At 38.8% G+C, this 27,208-nt stretch overlaps 1 protein-coding gene across 5 annotated transcripts in view; it reads right to left on the reverse strand.

The window, feature by feature from the left end:
* FHL5 (four and a half LIM domains 5) overlaps window positions 1-26,876 on the reverse strand; it is a 44,134-nt gene extending 17,258 nt beyond the window's left edge. The window contains exons 1-4 of one of the 5 annotated variants that reach the window (XM_084799702.1): window positions 26,756-26,876; window positions 3,004-3,174; window positions 1,830-2,004; window positions 132-301 (exon numbers count right to left, since the gene is read on the reverse strand). In XM_084799702.1, the coding sequence (XP_084655828.1) occupies window positions 132-301; window positions 1,830-2,004; window positions 3,004-3,162 (504 nt within the window). In that variant the 5' untranslated portion in view covers window positions 3,163-3,174; window positions 26,756-26,876. Of the gene's footprint in view, window positions 1-131; window positions 302-1,829; window positions 2,005-3,003; window positions 3,175-19,060; window positions 19,181-26,107; window positions 26,435-26,755 lie in introns of those variants that run through there. The other 4 variants (XM_084799701.1, XM_084799700.1, XM_084799699.1 and 1 more) reach the window with 4 other exon arrangements.
* Window positions 26,877-27,208: the final 332 nt, after the last annotated feature.

Below are 27,208 nucleotides of genomic sequence, written 5' to 3' on the forward strand. Positions count from 1 at the left end.
TGAAATTTAAAGGTTACCTCACACATTAGATATAGCACAATAAGGTCACTTCATCCCAATTATATAAGGCAGCTAAAAAAAAACCCAATGTTCTGGAAGGTTCCACAGCATTACCCTCTTTAGATAATTACCTTCTTACAGAAGTTGCAGTAGTGAGCAAACTCCTTTTCAAAGCACGGCACACAATAATTGCCACTCTCTTTTGAGATCAGAGGCTTGGTTCCTATTGGCTGTCGGCAGTGCTCACACACAAAGCAGGTTTCATGCCAGTAGTTGCCCTTAAATTCCATTTTTCGAGAACCTGAACCCCAAAGTAAGATCCTGTTAGTACAAGCCAGACATATTTTTGTTTTCTGTAAGAGAACATACCTCAATTGTTTAAAATATTGTAAGTAATAAAGTGATGGCTCTTTTAGGGAAACTATATTTTGTATTTTCTGAGACATCTTTTAGAGAAAAGAAAGACTGCTACAGTTCTGCTGTGGTAAGAGTGAGCCACTCACAGAAAACTCCTGCAATCTCTGCATAGCAAGGGGCAAAGTACTGCATGTTGAGAGTTGGAATGGTTCTTGGATAAATTGATAGATACTAATAGATAAATTGATTAGTTAAATCGAGAATTATCCATCACCGGAGGGATAGCTATAAATGCCTCAGACACTACTCCTGAGGTTTACATTGTGAGTATGGCTTCTGAATTTATTTGAATTCATAATAATAATGAATCAGGGAGGTTGATTGACTCGTGCTCTTATGCTGCTGTCCATAGGGATGGGAAAGGACCCAAAAACAAAGAACACAACAAAGAGAGGGGAGAAGGATCCTAAGAGAAACGGGAAATGTGCTGTGAGATTGCGCCTTTTAGCTACGAGAACACGCCGCACCCTTGAAATCTCAACAACATGAATCTCTAAGGTGAGCTTGAACAACTTCAACAACAGTTGATGGTCTAAGATAGATGGGGGAAATTTCATGGGGCCCCATCCCTAGGTGAATTATTTTATGTAATACCACATGGTCAAGGATACACAACTGCAGGAGACACTTAAGGACTCAGCAGGTTGTGCTTGTATGCATATCTGCTTATATGTCTATGTAACAACAAAGATTAGAGAAGAAGAGACTGTGAATTTGAGAGAGGGACCAATTTAGGAGGGGAAATGATATAATTATATTTTAGTTAATTTTTAAGTGAAGTTATTTACACGGACCTTTTTCTTTCCCCGAAGAAAACAATGGCCCTCAAACCAGTTTGTATAGACCTGTGAAATGATGCTCTTTTGGTCCAGTGAAAAGGCAAAGCTAGTAGAGAAGCTCACCACTATGCCTGATGACTTAAGTTTGATTCCTGGACCCCACTTGGTAAAAGGAAAGAACTCACAAAAGCTGTCCTCTGACACTTTCAACAGAAAAAAATACATGGATGAATGAATGAATGAATGAGTGAATGAGTGAATGAATGAATGTTAAAAATGAGGGCGATCTCTCATCTCTTATGAAGAAAGATCTCTAATGCCATTGGCTATGCCCAAGGCAGGAATATTCAGTTGTGCTTCTAGTAAAGCTTTATCTGTCAATTCTGTCTGTGGCTCAACAAGTTCCCATGAATTAGGTTGAAGAAAAAATAAGACATTGAGCACTGTAATAAAATTACAAAATTACCGAGCACTGTAATGTACTTGTTCATGGAGAATAGATGAATGAATAGGAAACCAGAGAAAGAAAGCAAGATCACTGCTTTTCTCCAAGCTGTGTTGTGAGGCATTGGTGCCCTGTGAAGACAGATGCAGTTTCCTCTGGCAGAGTCAGCAGCTCCCTCTGGATCTCACCTGGCATGATGGTTCTCTTGCAGTGGAAGCACTTAGAGGAACACTCAGTAGAACAGCAGTCTGTGCACAGCAGGCGCTCGTCTTTGGCAACAAAGGGCTTTTCCACCAAAGACTGATGGCATTTGGTGCACTTGAAGCATCCTTCGTGCCAGTGACGGTTTTTGTAACAAAGATCCTTCCAGACAATAAATAAAGTTAATTAAATGTGCTGGCAATAAGACAAGCCATTTTCTAAGACAAGATGGGAGACTCTCAGGACCCGAGTACCAGGAGGTTTTGTCACTAGCTTGAGGGAAAGTTGTTGATATTGCTATCTGTGCAATGGAGACTCTCTGGGTTAATTAAGAGTAAAAGCTTGGGGCTTGTTTGATTGGCCACCAAAGACCACTGAAAAATAACCTCGCTGGATTTTTTTTATCCAATTTTTTCTATCTTCTTTTTATAAGTTACCAGATATGATTTACATGGAATAAATTGAAATTTTAGGTTACAGTATACTATTGTCTATTGAGACTTCAAACAAACAAATAACAACACATAGTTAAAGCAAAATCAAGGAAGAAAAGAAAGCAAATAATAAGCATAAAGGAGGAGAAAGTGTGATGTGAGAAGGTGTAGTCTGAGGGCTAAGGGAGTCCTGGGAAATTTTTAAGTTAGAGAGCACAGACTTTGAAGTTTTTACACTTCCAATTTTTAAATGTATTTTTATATACCTTAGCTATTCTAGAAGTAACTCTGGTGAAATAGTTTGATATATTTTTTACTCTTCCTAAAAAATAATACACATGCACACACACACACACACACACACACACACACACACACACACACACGTCTTCAGGATAAGACTAGATTAAAACATGCATTTTGCCTGGCGTGGTGGCGAACTTATTATCCCAGCACTCAGGGAGGCAGAGCAGGCAGATTTCTGTTAGTTTGAGGCCAGCCTGGTCTACAAAGTGAGTCCAGGACAGCCAAGGTTACACAGAGAAACTCTGTCTGGAAAAACAAAACAAACAAAACAGAACCTTATGCTCCATAGTCCTACAGAGCATAACTTCACATGACCACACAGTAGAAAATGTGGGTAAAAGTCAACACAGAGAAAATGAGCTTCTGAAGCAGCTACCTACTGTATGCGGGAAGTAACTATGTGAGCGGAAGTGACACCTACCTTAGAATCTGATTCAATTGGTTCATTGCACTGCTCACAATAGTTAGAAAAGATGCGGTCGTAGCAGGAGACGCAGTATAGATTATCATCCTTGAGTACATATTTCTTCCCAAGAAGAGATGACGTGCAGTATTGACATTCAAATTGAGTACTTGTCATTTCAGCTTGATCCTGCGGATAGGAAAATCATTCTTGTACATAAAAGCAAAGTTTCATTACAAATGATAAGTCCTTTATAAATATGAGTCAAGCACTTGGTTTTATACATTACTAAACAAAATTTCACAGATTTAGGAAGTTGCTTGTGGTTACGGTGATGTAGGAAAGGGTATTTTTCCATTTTGGTAGTTCTCTTGAATTCTTTCTCTCCTTCCTTCCTTCCTTCCTTCCTTCCTTCCTTCCTTCCTTCCTTTGCTGTCCTGGAATCACTCACTCTGTAGACCAGGCTGACTACTCCTAGAGATCCACCTGTCTCTGCCTCCAAAGTGTTGGGATTAAAGGTGTTCAGACTATGCCAACACCACCTGGCCATCTTTCCTTTTTCTTAAAAGTGAAAACAATCAAATTGTGAGACAAGATCCTTTATTCATCATGTGCCAATTTAGACATTAAAGAGAGTGTCATATGTGCAAGATGTGCCACATCAAACACAGCAACAAGACCTGTGGATGGGGTGTTCAAAACTGGCATCACATAACGACCTCAGAGTTCTGCAAGTGGGATCTCATGAAAAGAATGCCTCTTTTTATTCAAACTTGAATAATTAATGCACTGCTACTTTTTACTGCATTTTTAATTTCTAAACTTTTTATTGGAATCCTAATAAGAGACTTGCATATTAATCCTGAGGCCTTCCTGTACTATACACTTCTCCTCAGCTGCTGTTTTAGATAAAGCCTGCTTCCTGCTATATTTGGCCATCTGGGACTCTGCATTTAAATGCCCCCACCAATCTGAAAATGCAACATTCCGCTGCAGGCAGGATTTACTTCACAGGCTAGGATTTCAGACTTTCATTCATTTTGGCTGAGCAGTGTCCCAGGTATGGAGATGCAGGAAAAACAAAAAACAAACAAACAAAAAACAAAACAAAACAAACAAACAAACAAACAAACAAAAAAACAAAAAACCTCTGTAGGATTCTTTAAACTCCAGGGCAAAACCACCATATATAAAGCACGAGTCAGCACAATAGCCTCCAACAGAATGAAAACTGACTTAAAATATAGAGCTAGGGCTAGGGTAAGACTTTGAATTATTTTATGAATCTTGAAAAACAATGAGCATGACATTTTCATTATAGCTAAGAACAAAGGATTTCCTTTTGGAAAAAAATGGAATTTGTCATCTCTGGCTTTGCTGGACTGTATTATTATTCTCCAACCTAGCTTTCCTTCATATCAGGAAAACTAGTAAATCAAGTAATTAATATGGTGCTTTAAAAACAATATGTGCAGTCATTATCAAACCCCTACCCAGACCTAGCCAAGGGACAGAGTAGTCTCCACAGTTAGTGGAGACTGGGGACTGACTTTCACACGAACTCTAGTGCCCTTTATTTGGCCATGTCCCCTTGATGGGGAGGCCCAATGGCACTCAGAGGAAGGATAGCAAGTTACCAAGAAGAAACTTGGTAACCTAGCATCATATTCAAGGGGAGGAGGTCCCCCTCAGTCACAGTCATAGGGAAGGGGAACGGGGTGAAAAAGGGAGGGAGGGAGGAATGGGAGGATGCACGGGATGGGATAGCAATTGAGATGTAATATGAATGATTTTATTTTTCAAAAAAAATTTAAAAATATTTTGCTGCTAATTTGGATTTGTTCCACGTAAAATGCTTTTCTTAGACATTATCTTCTTATTTCTGTGATGATGTCTGCAGCAGAATTTCCTGGCAAATGCACATTGTTATTAATTCCTTCTATAGTGACTTTGTTTACTGCTCTTCAGTGCTAAATAGGGGAAGAATGAGAATTTGGAACACAGGAATCTTTTCCCAGAAAAGACACAAATTCAGACTAGGAAGTCCCCAAAGGGATATGGCCAAAATTATCTTCAAGGAACATTGAATTCCCTATTTGATTAATTTCACAGAAATGTCCAGTCCAGTGAGTACAAACATCTTCAAAGGAGCCTGAAAACAGCAGGAAAATAGATCTGATTCCCTTGAAACATGAAAAATATTTTAAATTACATTCACAGTGATCAAGCGTTTAATCTCCACAGTAAGTTTGATACCTTTGATTTCTTTCACTTAATATGGAAATGTCACTTTAATTATGAGTAAGTATGTAGTTTAAATGCTTAGAGTACCACCATGAAGCATTGGTTCTCATCCTGACTAGGAATGGTTGGGAAACTTCCACTTTATGAGGTATTAGTTAAAATGTTAAAAATGAAGAAAAAGGATTTCAAAACTGGCACTACTCCAACAGTTTACGCAAAACAATAATTTACATGCAACATTATAATTTCTGTATTTCATTTGGTGACATGACCAGAACGCTAAATATATAGACAAAAATAGACAAACCTTTCTTCCTGACAGCCTTTGCTCCACAGAAAATTTTTAAATAAGCTGTATCATATTTCCTTACATTTTAAAAGAATAAGTACAGCTATTTCATTCTCACTTCCCAGCACTCGGGAGGCAGAAGGAGATGGATCACTGTGATCCTGGTCCACAAAGGGAGTCCAGGACAGCCAAGGCTACACAGACAAAACCTGTCTTGAAAAACCAAATACCAAACCAAAACAAAAAACCAAAACAAAACCCCCCAAAACCCACCAGAGACTTGGGTAGGATAAAAACAGAGTTGGTTCAATATCTTAAAATCTTACGGTTTTTGCATCTATAAGACTATAGTGAATATTAACTTAGCAGTAGTTTTCTTCCCTGCCTTTACCAAGTCTCAATTTCCTTAGTTTATGCAGGGAATCATGAATATATTCTGAAGTATATTATTTTCTTCCTGGCCAAAAACAAAACAAAACAAAACAAAACAAAAAAACAGAACAAAACACCACACACTAAGAAACTCAATCCTCATTTCACAATGTCTATCACTTAGCTATGGATGTATAAATACAATAAAATCTTTTCCTAAGAATAAAAGCATCACAGCTATATAAACATACATTTAGTATCATACACAATTCTTAGGGAGCCAATAGGAAGGCCAGTGGGGAAGGACTTTCCTAGTAAGGCTTAAAGAGAATTAAGCTGCTGGAAATCTGTAAATCAAGGAAGGAAGGAAGGAAGGAAGGAAGGAAGGAAGGAAGGAAAGAAAGAAAGAAGGAAGGAAGGAAGGAAGGAAAGAAAGAAGGAAGGAAGGAAGGAAGCAATCCCACTTTATAATGAAGGCGAAAAGACATGTAAGAGATTGCGTCTGGAGCTCACATGAAATGTTGAGTCTTGAGAAGAGACTCTTAATGTTCAGTAAGACCTTGAAATTTTAAAGTTTTGAACTTCTGACTAAATGGGGAAGAGGTGGAGAGGTTAGATAAAAAGGTGAATCTTTTTCAGCTATATGAAATTTTACCACTTACCTTTTTGTGAGCGCCATTTTGTTGGAATCAATACATTTTTTAAACTCATGGAAGCTCTGCAGTGCCCTATGAGTAAAGCTGCAGGGAGGAGGATGAGCGGGTACCCCTTTCCCAGTGCTAACTTATCAAAGACAGCAGGAAAGTTCGTTTTTGAGGATTTAAAATCCTTGGGCAAACCTGATTCATGATTGTGAACCTTAGGAACTATTAGTGTCAATAATGTGTCCCCACAGGATATGTTCAAAACCTGTAGGTATGCGCTGCTAGTCATCCATGTGTTGTATATAATTAAGACATTTGTGGTAGGCTTTCAAATTCATTCCCACAGTTGATATAAACTTAAGCTTTTATCCTTTTACATACACTACAGATTTAAAGATTGCATTAGAAGTGAAATGATATATCATGCAGCATTGGAACATAAACAGGGTTTTTTTTCATATTCTTCCTTTAGATTTTAAATTTGTACATAAAAACATGTGAGTTTCCAAGCGGAGGATGCTGTTTCTAGGTGCTACCTTTCAAACGAATATTTTTCTGTCAAGTTACATTTTTTAGGGAGGATCTGATGAGAAGGCTAAAGCTGTGAGCAGCATGTCTACTTATAGTTTACTCTGCTGAGCCGAACCAAGAGCTTCACCGCAGGTATACTTGATGGAACATGCTAAGGAGGGCAGTGTAGATCGGCTGCCATTCTTGAGTTCCATAAAATGCTCACAAAGGCATTTACACACCTTTAATTTATCTATGAGTTCAATAAGTATGCAAAGTATATTAAAAATACAGCTAGAAGTTGAAAGGCCATATAAAAACATACGAAACCTCTCATTAGCAGAGAGCATACATATAACCTACTAAAAGGGTTAGAACATTTTTAATAAACATTTGGATAAAGTTAGGAAGAAATAGAAATGGAAAATTACAATAATTAAAGTAATGTTCTATATGTGACAAAGTTTTGATGTCCAAACTGTCTCTTTAATCCAAATCAGAATTTCTAGGGGTAGACTGGAGATAAGTAGTTTTCATTTATCACATGGTCTACTGTCCAGCTGAAAATGAACTCCTCAAGGAGGGAGACAGAGCAGTTATTTTCAACCATCAAAGCTTCAGTAATGACTTGAGGAAGCTGCATCAGCATGGCAGTGATGGGCATACTATAGCTGGCCAACCGTGCTCTAGTCTCCTGTTGGTGGAAACATTGGTCAGCCAAAGTTATCTCCTGAATCCTCTTCCAGTGAGTGAGTGTTAGGAGATTCATGTAGCCCTGCTAACTAGAAACCTGGAAGGTAGATGTACAATGAAAGCAATGTCCCTACTTTTGTTGTATAGCAATTTCCTTTGAGTTGGTAAATTACACTCTACAAGGAAGCCCCTTAAAACCTCAGAAGTAAATAACTACAAAGCTTCAGGAAGTCCTTGAAATGGACCAGATTCACCAGACCCTTTGATTCCCAAATATTTTTAAAGGTTTATTTATTTTATTGTATATGAGTGCTTTATCTGCAGAAGAGGGCATCAGATCAGATTATAGATGGCTGTGAGCTACCCTGTGGTTGCTGGGAATTGAACTCAGGACCCCTGGAAGAGCAGGTGTCGCCCTTAACCATTGAGCTATCTTTCTAGCTCTGATTCCCAAATATTAAAGACTCTCAGATAACCTAAGCTGCCTGGAAGAGGCTCAGATAAGGCCACTTCTTGGAAGAGACACTCTGAACTGCAGATGTCTGCAAGTTGTGAAGTGTACTCTAGGGCCTCAGTGTTCCTGCGATGTGGCCGATGCAGGGATGGGCTTTGGTGATGCAGTTGTCTTTGAGTCATTCCTGTTCCTATAAGAAACCTCTCACCCATATTCCTTTGAGCAACTCCAATAAATTCATTAGCTCATCAAATTTGACTTTGGTAGTATTTTTTAAAATAATTAATTAACTTTACATCCTGGTCTTAGCCCCCTTCCTACTCTCCTTCCAGCCCCACACTCCTTCCTTTGTCTCCCATTCTCCCCTTCCCCTACTCCCCAGAAAAGGAAGTCCCACGCACCCACCCCAGCTCATCAAGTCCCATGTCATTTGCTCCTGTGGCCTGGCAAAGCAGTCCCACAAGAGGGAAGTGATCAAAATGCAGGCAACAGGGATAGTGCCCTCTCCCCTTACTAGAGGTCCCACATGGAGCCTGAGCTGACCATGGACCACAACTGACTTTGGCAGTGTTCTTGTTTTTGTAGACACTCTAGCTGGAGTTTGCCTGGCAACAGTATTTCATGGCATGCTTTGATGCTGGCAAGTGGATTGGAGGCTGTGAAAGGTTACTATCCATTCAGGACATCTAGTCAGTTTTCTAAGTGCGATACCTAGCTTTTGCCTGTAAATGGCAGCAGTGATGGTGGAATTAGAGGGAGAAATTGGTGGGAGAGGGGCGGGCTGACTTCTGAATCATGGGGAAGAATAGACCTGGGCACAGGCAGAGGGTAATCATCAATATCATCCTTGGTGTAACAGAACCATCACCAATGAGGTATGGTCCAGCATCCTGAAAGCTGCATACTATTTTGAGCTATGTGCATAGCTTCTTCTCGTTTTCACAATGATCTCCCAAAGTCTATTATGAGTTTTCTCATTTTGCAGGTGAAAAAACTATTTTCTGAAGCTAAGATTATTTGGATGAAGAAATGCAACCTCTAAGAGCTCAAATCTACACCTTTTAAAAATTGGAGTCTGGTGTCTTAGGCAGCACAAGCCTCTCTATCTTAGAGTTTATGGGGAAGGGCATTTACAATGGGTGAATGCGATTGGGAAGTACACTTATACACATGGGGCATTTAAGGACAAGGACAAGAAACGTATGGCATGTGGTTTGCAAGGCAGGAGATGACAATGTTAGTGGAAAAATTTGGAAAGTCTAACTGAAGCCAAGAGCTTCATTGCTTTAAGATGCAGTATACCGTCAAACTATTTCTTATAAGAAACTATCACACACAGGCTGCAAGTGTAGTTTGATAGAATGGAGAGCAGAGGTGAGAGAGTGAGACAGAACTTTAGATAGTAGGAGAAGTAAATCAATAGCACATTCAGGTATCTCCTGCTGGAACTCTGCGAGGCATGGGAAGGATGGAAGCACTTGAGGTACTGAGGCTGGAGGGGATGTCTTACTTAGAATATATATGTGTATATCTGTGTGTAATATGTATGTGTGTATCTTTCTCTCTGTGTGTGTGTGTGTGATATGTGTATATACATATGTGTGTGTATTGATGCCAGATTTCAGAGTAAAGTTTTAAAAATTTATTTATTAATTTTATTATGTATACAATGTTATGCCGGCATGTGTCCACAAGATCTCATTATAGATGGTTGTGAGCCACCATGTGATTTCTGGGAATTGAACTCTGTACCTCTGGAAGAGCAGTCAGTGCTCTTAACCACTGAGCCATCTCTCCAGCCCAGAGTAAAGTTTAATTTCAAAGGCGATCATTGCTGAAAGTGTAGAAAATTATGGGCACCAAAAAGTTCTCCAAGAATATTTTAAAAAAAAACATGGCTTGAACACAAGAATATTTTTGAGAATTTCTATGTCATCCCAGGTCTGAAAAATTCCGAAGTCAAAATAAAATGATTAAAAAAAAAAAAAAAAGAACAGGAAGGAAAGACATTGGGAAACATGCAGTCACAAATAAATAAACAATGGCTCAAAAAAAATCAAATTAATAAGCCTGGTGTGGTGGTACACACCTTTAATGCCAGCATTCAGGGAAATGGAGCAGGCAAATCTCTGTGACTTCAAGGCCAGCCTGGTCTACAAAGCAAAGCCAGGACAGCCAAGGCTGCACAGAGAAACTCCTGTCTCAAAAAAAAATAAAAGTCATTGTGATGAAGAATTTGATTTAAGCATTCTTTTTACAAAACCAAAACCAAAACCAAAAGCAAACAAAACAACCCCCCCTCCCGAAAAAAATCCAAAACAAACCACTTCATTTGCATTATTACTTGTGGTTCTCAGTTGCAAATCTTCAGATGTGAGTATATAACCTGGAGGAACTACCAAAAAACTAGGGAAGTAAAAAGGGACATGCCAGTAGGTGAGAACAAATGCTTGCTAAGGGAATAGAAACGAGCAGTGAAGTCCTGGGGCCATTACTTCTATTGGCTTCACCAAGAAGCACAGACTGCATCAGAGTGAAAAGAGGGGAGGAAGAGCAAAGGAACTAGGAGACAGTGGGAGAGAACATAGTGGCTCTCTCCCTGTCTTTGCATCCACAGCTGTTCTTTCAGTAGATGATTCTTCTGCTCAGTCAACAAACTTCTCCACACCTTCCCTGACAACACAAACCCTCCCCTGAGTACCATAGCCCTTCCCAAAACGTGCTCCATCCATCTGACTGATTACACTGTTGGCCCAGCGCAGATGGGGAGCTTGGTAATCCTACTTCCCTGGCCTCCATCATCTGCTGCTTTAAAGAAAATTGTTCATTGGTGATCTGACTGGATAATCAAGGAGTCTGTTATGTCCTCAGGTTATAAGAATGGATAAAATGTATAGGTGGAAAATCTATCCTATTAACACTCAATGGCAATAGTAAGACAATAAAATTATCAAAAGTGATTTTGAAACATCATATCCCTTCAGTTACTGTGAAATAGGCCATTACATAGAAAGTTATAAAAACGTTGAGAGATATAAGATATCCATGGAATTGAAGACTCCTTCTAATGTGGGATTTTTTTTTTCTCTACTTGCTCTAAAGGTCAAACAAAAGCACCATTGGGCTGTTTTTGGTGGGGTTTCTGAGCTTGCTCTAGAACCCACACAGGAATGCAAAGCCTGAGAATAATCAAATTATGTTCAATTACAAGACGGAAACACTCTCAGAGTCAGATGTCAGGCCAGGGCAGAGCTACTGCAACACACAGTGTGGCACACACACAGCTTTAGCAACACAGAACGCTGGGACAGGAGGAGGCCCAGAAACAAACCCACACACATGGAGGTGTGACTTAAGCAACAGTGTTAGGTTGATAAGTTGAAAAGGTCTATTGACCAAGATGAGTCATGGGGGGCAAAGTGGCCTTTTCAGCAAATGGCTCTGGGGTAATTGAATTTCCAAGTGAAAAAGCATGAAATTAGGTGACTACTACTTCCCGTTATGTGAAAACATTATTTCTGCAGATTATAAGGTAGAACAAAATAGAAACTTTGACATAATACTATATGAACATGTCAATGTGTGAAAGTTTTAAGACAGAAAAAATACTAGCCACATGGAATCCAGGTTAAGTTACATGTAGGAACTTCTGTTTGTCAAGAAACTAAGTTAGTGAAAATAAGCCACAGCATCAGAAGAGGTCTTACAAGTTACGAATAACTGTAAGCTCACATCCAGACCATATAAAGGATCCCAACAAATGCATAGGGAGAAAAGATGGGCAGCTGAAGACAGACCCAAGAAAATGCATAACAGGACAGGCAAGAGGGTACTTGGAAGCATTCTCAGTTTAACCCATAGTTACTGAAAGAGTTCAGCAAGTTCTACTACGCTAATAGACAAATAATAACAGAATCAAATATGCATGCTCAGAACAATATAATATCCATACAGTAGGACACTGCCTAAGTGTCTGTGAAAGACAAAAGAACAGGTAAATAAGTAATATATGGCCCTATGCCATCTCGTTATTTGGTTATAAAAGCAGGTGAGGCACAAATATCCCAACACCAAGCTTTACAGACTATAAAACAGGAAGTGGCAAAGACTCCTTAAAAGCTGTATCACTCACATAAGTCCCAACCAGCCAAATATGTGTGTGTGCGTGCACACACAATACAATACTGCAATTTTAAAAATTATTGTGGTGATAATATATAACATCAGAGTTCAGTTTAAAATTAACTTTTAATATTGAAAGAGGATAGGAAGTTAGGTAAAATATTTTGAATATGCAGTGGATTCTACTGTATAAATCTGATTTGTTATTCTTGTACCTTACATATATATTATATCCTTTTCTCTCTAGGCATCTATTTTCTTTAAAGCACAGATGATGAGGCCAGGGAAGTAGGATTACCAAGCTCCCCATCTGCGCTGGGCCAACAGTGTAATCAGTCAGATGGATGGAGCACGTTTTGGGAAGGGCTTTGCTTACCTATGGTACTCAGGGGAGAGTTTGTGTTGTCAGGGAAGATGTGGAGAAGTTTGTTGACTGAGCAGAAGAATCATCTACTGAAAGAACAGCTGTGGATGCAAAGACAGGGAGAGAGCCACTATGTTTTCTCCCACTGTCTCCTAGTTCTTTCTCTCTCCTCTTTGCTCTTCCTCCCCCTCTTTTCTCTGTGGTCCCTCTTTTCTGTTAGCACTAGTGTAGTGAGCTGCACTACAACTGCTCAAAGAACTTAATCCCAATATGTAAAATGTTAGCCAATTCAGTGTTGTAAACACTGAGAGCTATTATATATGTGTTTTTACTTTTTTTCAAAATCAGAGATGCAAGATTCTAAAGTAAGAGAACTTTTGCTTTTTTGTGATGGAGTTGAAATAATGTTCACCCTTTGGATTTGAACAATAGCTCTGTGGTTTTAAGGAATTTTTATCTTATTATGTTCTAGCTTGAAGGAGTTGAATTATCACATATGCTTTATTCTAAATCCAATTATAAGTTAACCCCATTGATTTGATTATAGCTTTGTATTCACCATGGAGGTGGTGATGCTGTTTAAAAATAATCACAGTGATTGCATGCTTTCCATAAAGAATGTACAGCAAATGGTATTTCAGATGACTTTCTTCTCTAATGTGTGGTTTTCAAGTTTTACTGCATAGATGCTCATAACGTACTTTCATGTAGATCAGCTGTTCTCAATCTGTGGTTATGACCCACACAGGTGTTGCATATCAGATATTTACATTGCAATTCATAACAATAACAAAATTACAGTTATGAAGTAGCAACAAAACAATTTTATGCTTGGGGATTAGCACACAATGAAAAACTGTATGAAATAATGGCAGTGTTAGGAAGACTGAGAACCACTGTTTTAGATACAAATAGATACACCCTTTAAACTCTGCTGGAGTTTCTGACTCAATTTTCATCTTTTTTTCCCCCAAGATACTTTCTGAGGATGCTATTGGACTAGTCTAGTTTCATTGATTCATTTGTTTTAGATTTATTTAGGGATAAACATGATTCAAATAAGAACCAGGGGAACACTTTTAACGTGCTTTTGAAAAACAATATTTAAAAATGTTGAAGTCGGAAATTTGTCTGCTTCATGTCTGAAACTTGGAGGAGAGTAGATGACGGTTCTTAACTTAAATTGTACTTCATTGGATTTACTTGTAGTCATTTTCTCATTTAGGGCTTTAATTCTGAAAAATGGCTGGAAGGGCAGGCAGGGAGGCATAAGTGAGCAGCCAAGAGCATTTCCAAACATCACTAATCAAGATACAATGTGCACTCTTCTCTACAGAGGGTGGGAGAGACCATCTACACCGCATAGCTGTGGACACCTTGTGCTTGCTCAGGCCATGCTTCTGGTGCTCTCACCTCTTCTCTGCACCTGTTACACATGTACTCTACTGAGTAAAGCCAAACACTTTACATCTGTGCTTTCTGTCTGTGGGTGAATGCAGTTCCCCAGAGTTCAAGAATATCTTCCTTACCAGTAAAAGGCCACATAGGCTTTATGACCTTAGTTTGGTCCTGAACCCACATAAAGGGAAAGGAGAGAGTTCCCTCCACGAAAGTTGTCCTCTGACCTCCCCATGTACTTGTGGCTTGCCAGTACACACATACACACACAACCACAGACACACACACAACCACAGACACACAGACACAGACAGACACACAGACACATACACACACACACACACACGGATATGAAAAAAAATAGAAAACCTAGTAACTAGTTTCTACCTGTAGGTTTGTCTTTCATGTTTTTCCTTGCTTCTGAGGATGGGCAAACCTATATGCAGTTCCTAACTTGATTATTTGTGGTAGCCAGAAACATGAGAGGAATGCTGACTTGGAATTCAGAAGCTGAAGAGCCTCACATCACTTACTTTAGTGCAAGCTTTTAATTTGTTACTACAGAATTCTCTGGATTTTTCTGGCCCCTGTTTTTTAAACTCCAAAATAAGCATTCTATTGGTTGCTTAGGATCCCACCAGAGATCAAATAGATGTAAAAACAGAAAAGTCATGGTAACCTATAGCTAGAATTATGGTTCACATTTTGAAGAAGTAGCTATTTTCTCAAAATGACACTGAGAAAAAAGTAAGCAAAACAAGTAAAAAAAAATCTTTAAATAACCAAAGTCAGAACTTTGGGACATCAATCAAAAAATAACCTAAAACAAGCAACAGAGACTTGTGGTGGAATGTCTGATATTAGTCTCGAGGGACTCCTTCCTTGTAAGCCCAGATTGTTGGAAGCTCAATGTTTTGCGTGGAGCGTTCAAACATAAATTCTCCCGAGAGCAATGAAATACTCTCCCATGAAACAGAGCAGCTGACTAGACCTTTCCATCTGTTAGTTTATTTAGTGGAGATGAGAAGAAAAAAATCAACAACAACAACCACAACGAAAGAACAAGGCCCTTGGTATGGTTTCATGGGAGATTACTTTTAGAATGGTGCCATGATAGAAGCCATTAACTGAAACAGTTAAATCATAATTCTCGCAAAGGAGTGAGTGTAACATTTCATCAGATTATTTAGGCTTTCAGAAGGAAAAGACTCTAACAACTCATGGGGTTCATATTACCCTTGATTTTTAATCCAGTGGTGTATAAGCAACTTTCAAGACAAGAAGGATCTTGCCCTTAAGGAAACTGGGTCTTTAGGTCCTAACCTCATCTTGGATTTCTTTTAGTTCATCATTACAAAGGGAACAATGAACAATTCAGAAGGTGTGATTTAGACCTGTCTGCCCACTCCCTGTGTTCTTGCTTGGTTATTCATGGAAAAGATGGTTTAGGAAAGCAAATCCAGCTACTGAGTTGTTTAAGTCTCTTTGAGGCCTTTTCAGGAATCTTAGAATTACATCTTGTTAAGGACAAGGAACAAGCTTAGAGAGCTGACTTCTTTAATAACACACTGGCTCAGTGTTTATCAGGGACAATGCAATCCCTTCTCCCAGTGAGTTGTGTATCAGGACAAATATAAGACACGCTAGGAAAAAAAAAAGACACACTAGGCAGGTGCTCTCTATCTTTGCATATCCTCAGATAGTCAGAAAGTAATGTGTAAAATTTCAGAAAGCTATTGTTCATGTCGCGTTTTTTGATTTTTGTTTTTGGTCATCCTTCCAAGATGGAATGGATATTCATATTCATAACTACTGCCTGCTAGTGGCTGATTTGAGTAGTGCTGGATAATCACTGATCTGCCCATTCAACAGAGTTCCTAACTGCTTCTCTAGCACCTAATGACAAACACAGCTTGCTGGCCCAAAGTGTCATTCGCCATTGCCAGAAACTAAGACTACTGAGGAAGAAGCAGGCCTGTTATCAGGGAGGGCTGTGTCTGCATCACACATTAATCAGTGGATAACCCTCACCAAGACAGGTGTTTGGGTATACGTGCATCAGAGGAAGTTGCCATGAGCTGTGGAAACGGAATGGCAAAGAGATGCTGTGGCCTTTCCATCAGTGATCTCAGGGCTATAAGTCATAAAGAGGCAAGGAGGTGAACACTAAATTAACAAGACACACATTCCGTTTTCTCAATATTTTAAACTAATTTCACTACTAATGAATGATGAGCAAAGTCAATCCTTATCCCATTAAGTTACCATAAACAGGTGACTCGTATATTCACTTTAGCCATTGTTCTAGAGATAAGCCAACTAATTTCTATTCCATGAAGTTAGAATGTTGCTCAGTGTTCCAGTCATTATGCTGTAGTTGGCCAATACTAACATTGTATAATTATTTAAAAGTGTAATATAGAACATCAAACAAAATTATCTCCTATGATTTTCTTTAAAAATAAATATGCCTTTAAATTTAAGAAATAGCCAAGTGTTGGTGGCATACACCTTTAATCCCAGCACTTGGGAGGCAGAGGCAGGCTGATTTCTGTGCATTCGAGGCCAGCCCGGTGTACAAAGCAAGTTCCAGGACAGCTAGGGCTACACATAGAGAATCCCTGTTTTGAAAAGACAACCAAAAAATTTAAGAAATAGTTTCTACTTCTGTAATATATGGATAGTATTGGAAGCTGCAATCAAAGGAGGACTGTATTTAGTTTATAGTATTAGTTTATATAATATTTAACACTGCCCACAGAACAGTTCTTCTAAAATCCATAATCCACTTAATGACAACTCCAGGTTAAAAAAAAAAATTGAGGAACTTCAACCAGACAACAAAACACAATAAATCAGGTTTTCCAACTAACCACATATTCTTCTCTGAGCTTGTAGCAGGCGAGCCAAATAACATTTATGTCTACATTCCTCACATTGATGGGCAGAGTAGACCCTTCTGCCTTATGATCTAAAAATTCATTAATCACATGAATCAAAGAAAAGATCATTTCTGCTCCTTTAAAGAAAAGCCTTTAACATTTTCAATGAAAGGGTTTAATGAGAGCCAATTTTATGAATTATGTGATTTGCAATCAGTTTAGTTAAAGTGATTTCTGATCCTCTTAGAAACATTAAACTTATACCTTGTGCTGCATAGATGTCAGCGTGGGCTGTCTCTCTCGACCCACAGCAGAAGCTCAGTCTGACACCTTGACACTGATTCTCATGCTGAAGCCCAGCAGTGCCCCCTTCTGGCAGGTAGTTTGCACGAAACTGAGGGCGGTTTGTGAAGGATTCCTACTCTACCAGATTTATCAAGGCCCTCCAAGCAGACCCTGTGGCCTCCAGCCTTGGAGCATTCCACGAGGGGTGCCATTATGTTTCCTTCATGTCTGAAGTGCTCCCTGTAGCTTTGATGGGCATATTTTCCTTGATTTCTACGAAGCCTGCAGACAATCTTGTTTCTCTTCCTCTGGGTGGATGCACTAATTCACAGAATATAAAACCCTACCTTTGTTCAAGTCTGGTAGGGGTTTTGCTGAAAGATAAGGGTGTGAAATGCAGACTCACTGTCATTTAATATCTTTCCATTCTGCTTGAAAAATAGTGGACACTGCAGCCCTCCGACTCTTCTGGAGTCTGCAGAGGACAAAGCAGCACTAATCAAATAATATTAGTTTATATAATATTTAACACTGCCCACAGAACAGTTCTTCTAAAATCCATAATCCACTTAATGACAACTCCAGGTTAAAAAAAGAAGTGAGGAACTTCAACCAGACAACAAAACACAATAAATCAGGTTTGATTTGATTACTAGAGGGCTTTTTTCCAGCTCTTCACAGACCTGAGGAGGGCCCAACCTCAGGTACCTCTGAGAATAGCAACAGGAAACCAGGAAGAGTTCATCTTATGCCATATACGCTCCTTGTTATAGGCATGAACTTTTAAACGGACCTCTGAATTTTAATCTCAGTTGACAGTAACACTATACAAAACAATGCACTTTTGACAATAGTATGCCTAGTAAGCACATACATGGCAGAACATGATAGCTGTAATATGACTTACAAGGTAGAATTTTTTATATTATACTAATAGAACAAATTTGATAACAGGTACCAGGTTACCTTAAAATTACCAGTTAAAGAAATGCAAAAAAATTTTTTTGAGGAAGAAAGTATATGGAAAATACAAAATCGATAGACAGGAAAGTGACAAAAATTTAAGTATGTGTGTATTAAGTGTGTCATCTGTCACCACAATAGTTCTATAATACTGGAAATTACTCAAAATCTACACTGAGTTCCAGTCAAGCAAGATTTTACTTATAAAACAGACGTTACTGAAAACACAAAATACAGTGTGATGAGGCAGAGAGGTGTTGAGTTTTCTTTTCTCATAAAGCCTTTCACAGACTTGGAACTTTATGTCACAGAAATTGCCTGTCTCAAAAGTTTAAATTAAACTGGCATATATCTGTACACAGTCTCTGGGTTTTGAACATGGAATATAAAAGCTCAGTTCATTTTAACATTGCCGCGTTACACATGGGAACTAAGTCACAAAAAAGGCATTCGTCATGTGTTCAGACTGGGAAATCTGAATGCCTCTCTAAATCAAATTTTGCAAATATTTAATAGAACAGCTTTACGTTGTTAACCAAATTTATTTAAATGAGCTTGGCTATGCACAATACAAATGTGTATCAACTAAGGAGCTAAGAATGGAAGAGGTTTTCTTTCAGATCAGCTCAAATTAGACGCCAGTGACTGCCTTACACTTGTTACCATTGTGCTCACTCCACATAGTGGGAGATCACTTCCCCAGGAAAGCATTTCCACTCCTCAACAAATTAGTTAGATAGCTAAGTAATACTTTATGCAACACCATATCAAATATTAAACCCTCACAGCAAAGAGGAAGAGAAGGAGAAATGGGAGGAAAAGGGCAAGGAGACAGGAGAGCACTGCGAGACTTACTGGAAGACTCCTGGGATGGCGGGCAGGACTGAGACTCTGCCTCTTGGTGCTCTTTTTATTTTCCCATTCACTTAAAGCATGCCTGTGATCTCAATTTCACAGAGCCACTAAGTCTGGGAGCTGAGAGGGCTTTGAATTCCTTAGTTTGTTTTGTTTTTGCTTTCGTTCTCTATCTAACAAATGGGAAAATTGGGTTTGGAGGAACACACTGATTTTTTTTTCTTTTTCTTTTAAGATGACATAATAGCAAAAATGCTTCAGTATAATTCAGGTTCCCGGTACTTAATAGATATCATTTATTTTGTGTTGTTTATCCACATGGCAAAAAGATTATTTTTAATGATGGCTTTCATTACAGATGCATTTTTCTGAAAATAGAGAAAAAAAAAAAGAAAAAAAAAAGCTCTACAAAATGCATCCCTCTCCAGGTTTTAATTACTGTCAGGTAACAACGTCCTACCCATAAATGCAGAGGTTTGTTCCACACCTGAAGCCAACCTGCTGGCAGCTGTACAAAGTGAAACAATTATCTTCAAAAGAGAACACAAGTCCACTCAATCCAAGTCAATATTTGTTTTTTGATTATTATAATAATTATTGGATTACTATGATTATTGGAAAGAGGACACAAAAAATAGGTTTTGTTTGAATTTCTGGCTCTTTATGTAAAATGATGTGGCAGTGACATGTGTACACGAGGTGTGTAGTCCACTTCCCAGGACAATGTGACTAAAAACAATACAACTATAGCCCGTACGGTGGCAACGACACTAATCAATAGCTGCAAACTCTTCTCCTGAGAGTTTAAGACCTGTTCATCACGATGATGTTACTAAGCGGAGATCAACATTTAAACTGCAGATGTCCTTTTTATCTGTTCTAACTCTCGAAGATTAGGCAAAGTTGGTGCTCAGGATTGATCATGGTGTTCACTGTAGCAACAAAAACCAAACCAGGACAGAGATGCAACATTCTGACTCTGTTGCTCTTCTAGCTGGACACAGGCTGGATGTGCTCATGGCTCTCAGGACACCACCACTCACTGCTCTCATCTTCTCTAATGAATAGCCTTTCCTGTTCTACAGAAAATGCAGGATAAAACCTATTTCCCACCAGGTTCCTAGTGACATGTATTATCAGCCTGCAATGAGCCTGGGTAATGGCTGTGGATGAAAGGCAGTGTGAGAACAAAGGAAAACAGCTCTCTGGAAATGCTTTGAGGTGTGTACAGGGTGGCTGGGAATTCACAATCATTTTTAGAAAACTGCAGGTAAAATTCAGAGTTATGTCTTAAAAGCTGACTAGCTGGCAGACTCAAAAAAAGTGAGTTCCTGAAGCTGTCATCCCAGGCTGTGGCACAGAGGGCTGGGGATGGATGGCTCACAATGGAGGAGAGCCGTAGGCTGTGCTTATGGCCACCTCCTCGTCCATGCCTGGACAACAGATGGTCACAGGTAAAGCCAGTTCTACTATTTGAGCCTTAAAACCTCAGCTTCTCATTGTCACTACAGTCCAGGCCATGATTTGCTTCTTGGCCAACTTCAGACGGTATTGGAAAAGCAGGTCCATGACAGATGAACTAAAATTGTTATCTTGCTTGTCATTTCAATGATTTTTTCATGTGTGTCTAATATTGAAAACAGACCAAGACTGCATTTTTTTTGAATTTTTTGAATTAAGAGAAGGTTTATCCTTCCACATACTCTCCTTTTGCATGAATTTCTCCAATTTGGAAGCACTGAGGATAAAAATTCCCACCCTAGGTTTATATGTTCTATTCCCCACCACACATGTCACTGTAACTGGGGTAAATGGGAAAAAGCCCTCACATGGAGCATTTCTCATTTACTCTGCTGGGGAGCTGGTTGCCCAGATCTCGCTGTGCTCCCTTTGCTGAAAGGAGTCCTCCCGTGTCTGCCTAGAGTATGAAGGTGCTCTGTCCATGCCTCTCCACTGGGAAGTACAGGTGATGGTGGAGGTGGATTGTCCTCTCTCACACAAGGTGTGCTCTCTTAAGACAGCTTTAATTAACAATAATAAAGTTGGCAATAAATTGATCTATATATCATAGTTGTATGATAAAGTTGGTAATAAATTGGTCCATATGTTATAGTTGTATCTAATTTTGTTTGGTAAATTCAAAACTACAAGCACATAAGTGAAAATTTCAAGTCTACATGTACTATATAAACCCGGTGGTTTCACTCTCATCTGACTTTGTGTTTGTATGTATGTTGAGAGAGTAGAAGAATGAAGATGGTGAAAGTATTAAAAAGTGTGGTATTTATCATTTTATTAACCAAAATACTATGTGAAGAAGCCTGACCTATTCTCTTTTTATGCTGGTAATTGTAAAATATAACCTAAAAACAAACAAACAAGAATTAACCCCCCAACAATATTTTTGGCAGGGTCTCACTATGCAGCCCTGGCTAGCCTGGAACTCAATATGAAGACCAGAAATCACTTCAAACTCACAAAGATCCACTTGCCTCTGCCTCTGCCTCTGGAATGCTTAGATTAAAGCACCACCAGGCAACCATGAGCCACCAGGCAATCAAAAATAACAAATTAAAAAATACATATTCTGATGACCTTTCTTAGAGTAATCATTATATTAAAATATTTTTGGAGTTTAAATTAATTTTTCTTTAGGTATAATGTATTACATTTTGGGATGTAGAGGATCTGGTTTTTTGTGTATAATGTAATTTATATCTATTAATGTTTTGATGTCAAAATGAATAACGTCATGAATGTATGATAAGCTTGCATTTTATGATGCATATATAGAAAACAAAGTATAATTCTATATAGAATTCAAAAGGGTTCCTTAGTCAATCTTATTTTAAATATTTTATCATTAGATGAAAACTACTTGCCATTTCTTATGAAAATAAGGACATGTAAGGGTATGCTCACAGAAGTTCCTTAAACTCAAGCAGATACAGTTCTGAGATCAAAGCTCTAGAGCAGGTCTGCAACTCCAGCCAAATCTCAGCACCACCTACCTGTCCGTATGTCCTGAGCACCAAACATAATGCTCATATTTTTAAATAACGTAAATCATAGCAAAAGAGCTTTTTGACACATATACAAAGTTTAAGATCAATTTCCTAAATAAAGTTGCATTAAAATTCAGCCATGTCCATGAACTCTATTATCACACTGTCCAGTTACAGTGGAAGGAAGGCGTGTGTGTGTATCACGCTGCATTTGCAGTGGAAAGTTCCCACACACATGCATTTGCACGGTGTTTAGTAGTGGTAGAAACAGCCATGCCCATATGCTTAATTACAGTAGAGTGAGGCCACACACACTCACAGCAAACTGTCTCGTCAGAGTGAAGCTACACACGTGCAGCACATTGGCTGGTTACAGTGGAGTGAAGCCACACTCAGACACCTCACACTATCTAATTGCAGTGGAAGGCACTTTTGTGCATGCACTAGGACTCTTGCTTTGGCTCCCTGGCAGCTGCAACACTAGGCTTCATATTTTTAAGGCCCAAATTGTTTACTTATGGCTCTTTACATAAAATATTTGCTTACACGTAGTGAATATTTTCAAGGTATATTTTGTGCTTTTTATTATAGCCTGGTGGAGAATTGTTAAGATAAGCTTAAGTTTAACTAGAATTTGAAAGAGTTTCTTTAAAATAATATTAGACATCATTGGCATGGTATTTGTAATGGTATTTAACAGTATGGTGAAATGTGTATATCACTTTAACTGAAAATTAAATAGAATAAAGTAAATATCAATTACATCAATATTTTTAAAAAGTTAGAACAAAACATGCTCAGATGTTAAGCCTCTTGATTGAGGTCACAGAGTTCTACAAAGTTTTAATCTGCAGTACTTTGCAAATCATATGTTGTAATGTATCTCTTTGACAATAAGAAAAATTTTGGATAAAATTAGAGTACAGGACTTCAATTTATAAAAATAATTGGTCAAAGGTTAGACATTTCTGTCATAGTATAATTATAAAATGTTCCTGGAATAAACAAGTGTGTGCAATATAATTATAGGACAAGAAATCATTTTTAAAACAGAATCTTAATTTAGGCCAAATGGAAGCTTAATGTCAGCTGCATTTACATTTTCCTAAGTGACAGTTATATTCACATATCTGCTAAAGAAATGTTGACCTTCATGTGAGGAGAACTTGCACACAACAGAAACATTGTTAGTTCTATAACGTCAGGCATTCAACCAGAAGTTATGATAGAAACCCTCTGCCCATCATAGCCTCAACTTTATTGCATGTCAGTCATAGACTTTCTAATATTTTTAAGAGGTCTAAAACTTCTGAAAAAAGCATCAAATGAGTTCTCTCTCTCTCTCTCTCTCTCTCTCTCTCTCTCTCTCTCTCTCTCTCTCTCTCTCTCTTTTAACAGAACAAGAAATTTATGCCTACCTACAATCTGTTCATTCATCTACTCATCAACTAGATTAAGCCAGTTCAGTACTATAGAAAAAAATTGGTTAAGTTTTTTTTTTTTTTTAATGTCTAGTGCTAACGACAAGCAGAGATGTTCCTACAATGCTATTTGAGCACCAGTCTATCCAGGCCAGGAGTTACCTTTGCTCTTCAGTGAGGTCTGTAGTCTAACAGAACTTCCTCAGAATGCAAAATTGCCATGAACGGGGCGGGGGTTGGGTTTGTGCGGCCTCAGCAAATGGCTGATAGAGAGGGGGAGCTATTCATTTTGCTGGAGGCAGGGAGGTCTGATAAAGGGCTAACATTAACCGAGTGAAAGAAGGTGGGAGTAAAGGAAGGGAAACATTATTCTACCCTGCGTCTGTGTTGAGTCACAGCCTGGGTCATGGTGTCTTTGATTGTAGAAGAGTGTGCCAGAGGGAAGTGCAGTCTGACGCGGAAGGAAGGAATTAGTTGGCCTGTATGAGGCTTGAGAATGCTGTCACACACCCACGGAGAGATGCCTAGCCAAGGCCAAAGAGGTAATGGGATGGAAGTAACAGAAGTTATTAGGGCATCTTACTTTCAAAAGGGCCTTAAGTATTGCCTCTGTCAGAATCTCTAGGGGCTTTGCCCTGGATGCCCCACACCACTGCTGCTATTCTGAGATGAGTCTGTAGGCCACTTCCGAGCTCACTGTGGTCTGACTTAGAGGAACATACTCGTTCAAATTGGTCATTTTGAAAGGATTTGAGGTATTTTGAGGGAAACACCCCTTATCCATTCCCCACTCTTCTTCAAAAGTACTACCATGGTACCAATGCTTACAGACAGAAAGACTAGTTACTTAGAAGAACAATGCATGCAAGATTTCTATAACTGATAGCTGATTCCGTGCTTCCTGTATTGAAAATCATTAAAGTAATCAAAGCTTCCCTTAAATTTTCTATATAAACATGTATTTTCAGCATAATAAATAGAAAATATTCTATGTTTGGCTAATCGAAATTAAGTCCTTACTCAAAATACAGCTGTGGGCAACCATGGTAAGGAGGAAAGGAAAGCTTGTTAGTAAGGTGACATTGGCATTAGACAGAAAACTGGCGTTCAGCTAAGGTCAACATGGGAATCTGTAGAAGTAGAAAACAGACATCTGCGTTTACCCCCCTCATCAACCAACTTGGCTTGTTACTTCAGGCATTTATCTTACACATGTACGTGCAAATATTTTGTCCAATATTTATGCTGTTTGGTAGGATTTACATATGGCAGTATTATAAATTTGAAATAGTGGCCAAAGTGGTCCAAAGATTTTTCTTTCATTGTAGGTACAAGAATTACATGTTTTATTGATGTTTTAAATCCCCACATTCTTATACTCCTAAACAGTTAGCATGCTGTGTTTGCTTTCTAATGGATAACAGGTTCCAGCGAGGTATAACTACAAAAGGGCGACAGATGAATACTTTTTGCCCAAATAATATCTCAATTTCAAACAGTAGCACTTAGAAGTAGCGTGTCATACTCTTACTTGTGTGGGTGAGAAATGGAGGCATTCTACTTCAGTCTCTGAAACAGACTAGGAGTTGGCCTATGCCTGCTTCTAGAGAGTAGTACGATTTTCTAGAGAATATGCTTCTGATCAAGTCCTTTACTTAAAGGCGATGACTTCAAGATGTGTTCTATCTAAGTCATTCAGTCTTGACATATCCCCAGTGAAAAAGGTATTCACTGAAATCAATTAAGCAGAATAGAATCTGGACTATCTCCTCTTCTCCCTTTTATGAAAATGAAAATGTCCCCGTATTAAGACAATTACAGTTATCTGCCACTGTGGTGCCTCTATGAGTGTCATCAAAATTAGAAATCCTTAAAGCTCAGAAAAAAAAATTGGCTCCAACTGCTAAGACTTCATGGTATGTACACATCCTCTGAACAAACATTTATCTTAAGCATTTCCTGGAAAGTTTGTAAAAATCTCATCCTTCGACATTTTTAAGAAGCCAAAATGCCACATAAACAACATAAAGACAGCATTAGGGAGAAAACTCATTTTTTCTTCAGCTGCTTTCACCTTTGATTTACAGTCTGGGAGAATAGATGGTGGATTTCCCTCTCAATCACAGGCATGTCGACTCCAAATGAACAGAATGGGGCATCAGCGTTATCTGATGGTCCCTCCCTACAGCCTTTCAATTTTGTGGGGATGGGGGGGAAAGGTTCTTTCCTCCAGCTCTGTGACACACACGAGTCCTCCTCAGCCAAAAACCACTCCGTGTCTGTTTCTAGTGAAAAATCACAAGGAGAAAGTGCCCTCCAGAATATCCTTAAAGGGAAATTTGACTAGTGCTAGCATTTGAAGGATCTGGCTAAGCCCCAAAGTTTAAAATATAGAACACTGATGCAGACACACACCCTTGAGAATTTCTACTGACACAGTTCAATTAAGGTCATAATTGTAAAAAAAAAATGTTCTCTGAAAGCATGTAGTTTGTATTTTCTTAATCAATCCATTTTTGGCTTTGCTTTCTGGAGCTACCAAACTCCTCCTTTTGAGTGGGAAGGCTCTGAAGCGCAGACCTTTTCTGGTAACTATCTGAGATGATGCGGAGAACTGTTACCTTATTTTTTGTAGAGCAGCAGAGATGTTCGCTGTTGTCCCTATCAGTTCTTTCTTGGGAACTTTGAGTGTTGAACTTGAATAAGCTAACTGAGGATAGTTACCTGCTTTCTGCACTTTCAATGTGGATGGACTTCTGCCTGTGTCCACCAGTGCTGGCACCAATTGTTACGTCATCCGCAGTGTGTGACTTCACTGAAGCTCAAACTCACCTGGTCACCTGAGATCTTCAAAATATGAACTGTGTCCAGGGAAGTCAGACTGTAGCAGAAGAGAGGCTTGGTTTTGAACTAATTCATCACAAGAATTCTCAGAGGTTCACACTGACCTATACGACAAATGGTATTTGTTCTTAGAATTTCCATTTGTCACAATTCCTTCAGCTTAGAAAGTGGGGTAAGAGAAGAAATACTTTGCCATGATTCCATTTATTTCTTGAGCAAACTTACGTTGTCTTTGTTTTGACCCATAAAGACATATGTTAATATCTCTACAAATCAAAATCAGCTAAATTCAACCAAACAGCAAAGGACAGGAAATGCAGAGCAAATTAACTTATTTTTTATTCACTTGGATTTGACTAATGGGATATGAAGATGAAACATCATTAATGAGCAACAAAAAAATCTGATCAATAAAATATGCCTACCTTTCATTAGTGACAGAATCGAGTACTTCCTGAATAGGTACTTTCTTCCACTTCCACTTCCAAGGAAGCAGTCTGTGATGTCACAGTGCCTATCTGCATCAAGTTAAGAAGGCCATGCCCTCTTGATTTACACAAATATGCTTTTCAAAAGGGTAGTTTATTTACAGTCACAGATTCAACTTGACCGAATTACTCAGTTTATTGCAATTTTTGTTTTGATTGAACTACTCCACTAGAAAGTAGAAAAAAATCTTTAGGATCATCAAGTATGTTGACTGGAATCGCCCAGAGCGTGGTGGTCCTGTTTTACAGGAAGTTCCTCTGGCCAGGCTTGTTTTTGAAATCTGCTTCCTTTCCTTCACTAAGTCAGACTCTCCTGATTCTCTCCTTTCCCAGGCTCCCCTTTCTTCCCTGGAGTTTTCTTCTTTGTTCAGTTTTTCTCTGTGCACTCCA

Source organism: Acomys minous, assembly GCF_964271855.1.
Source record: "Acomys minous genome assembly, chromosome: 1".
Classification (NCBI taxonomy): Eukaryota; Metazoa; Chordata; class Mammalia; order Rodentia; family Muridae; genus Acomys; species Acomys minous.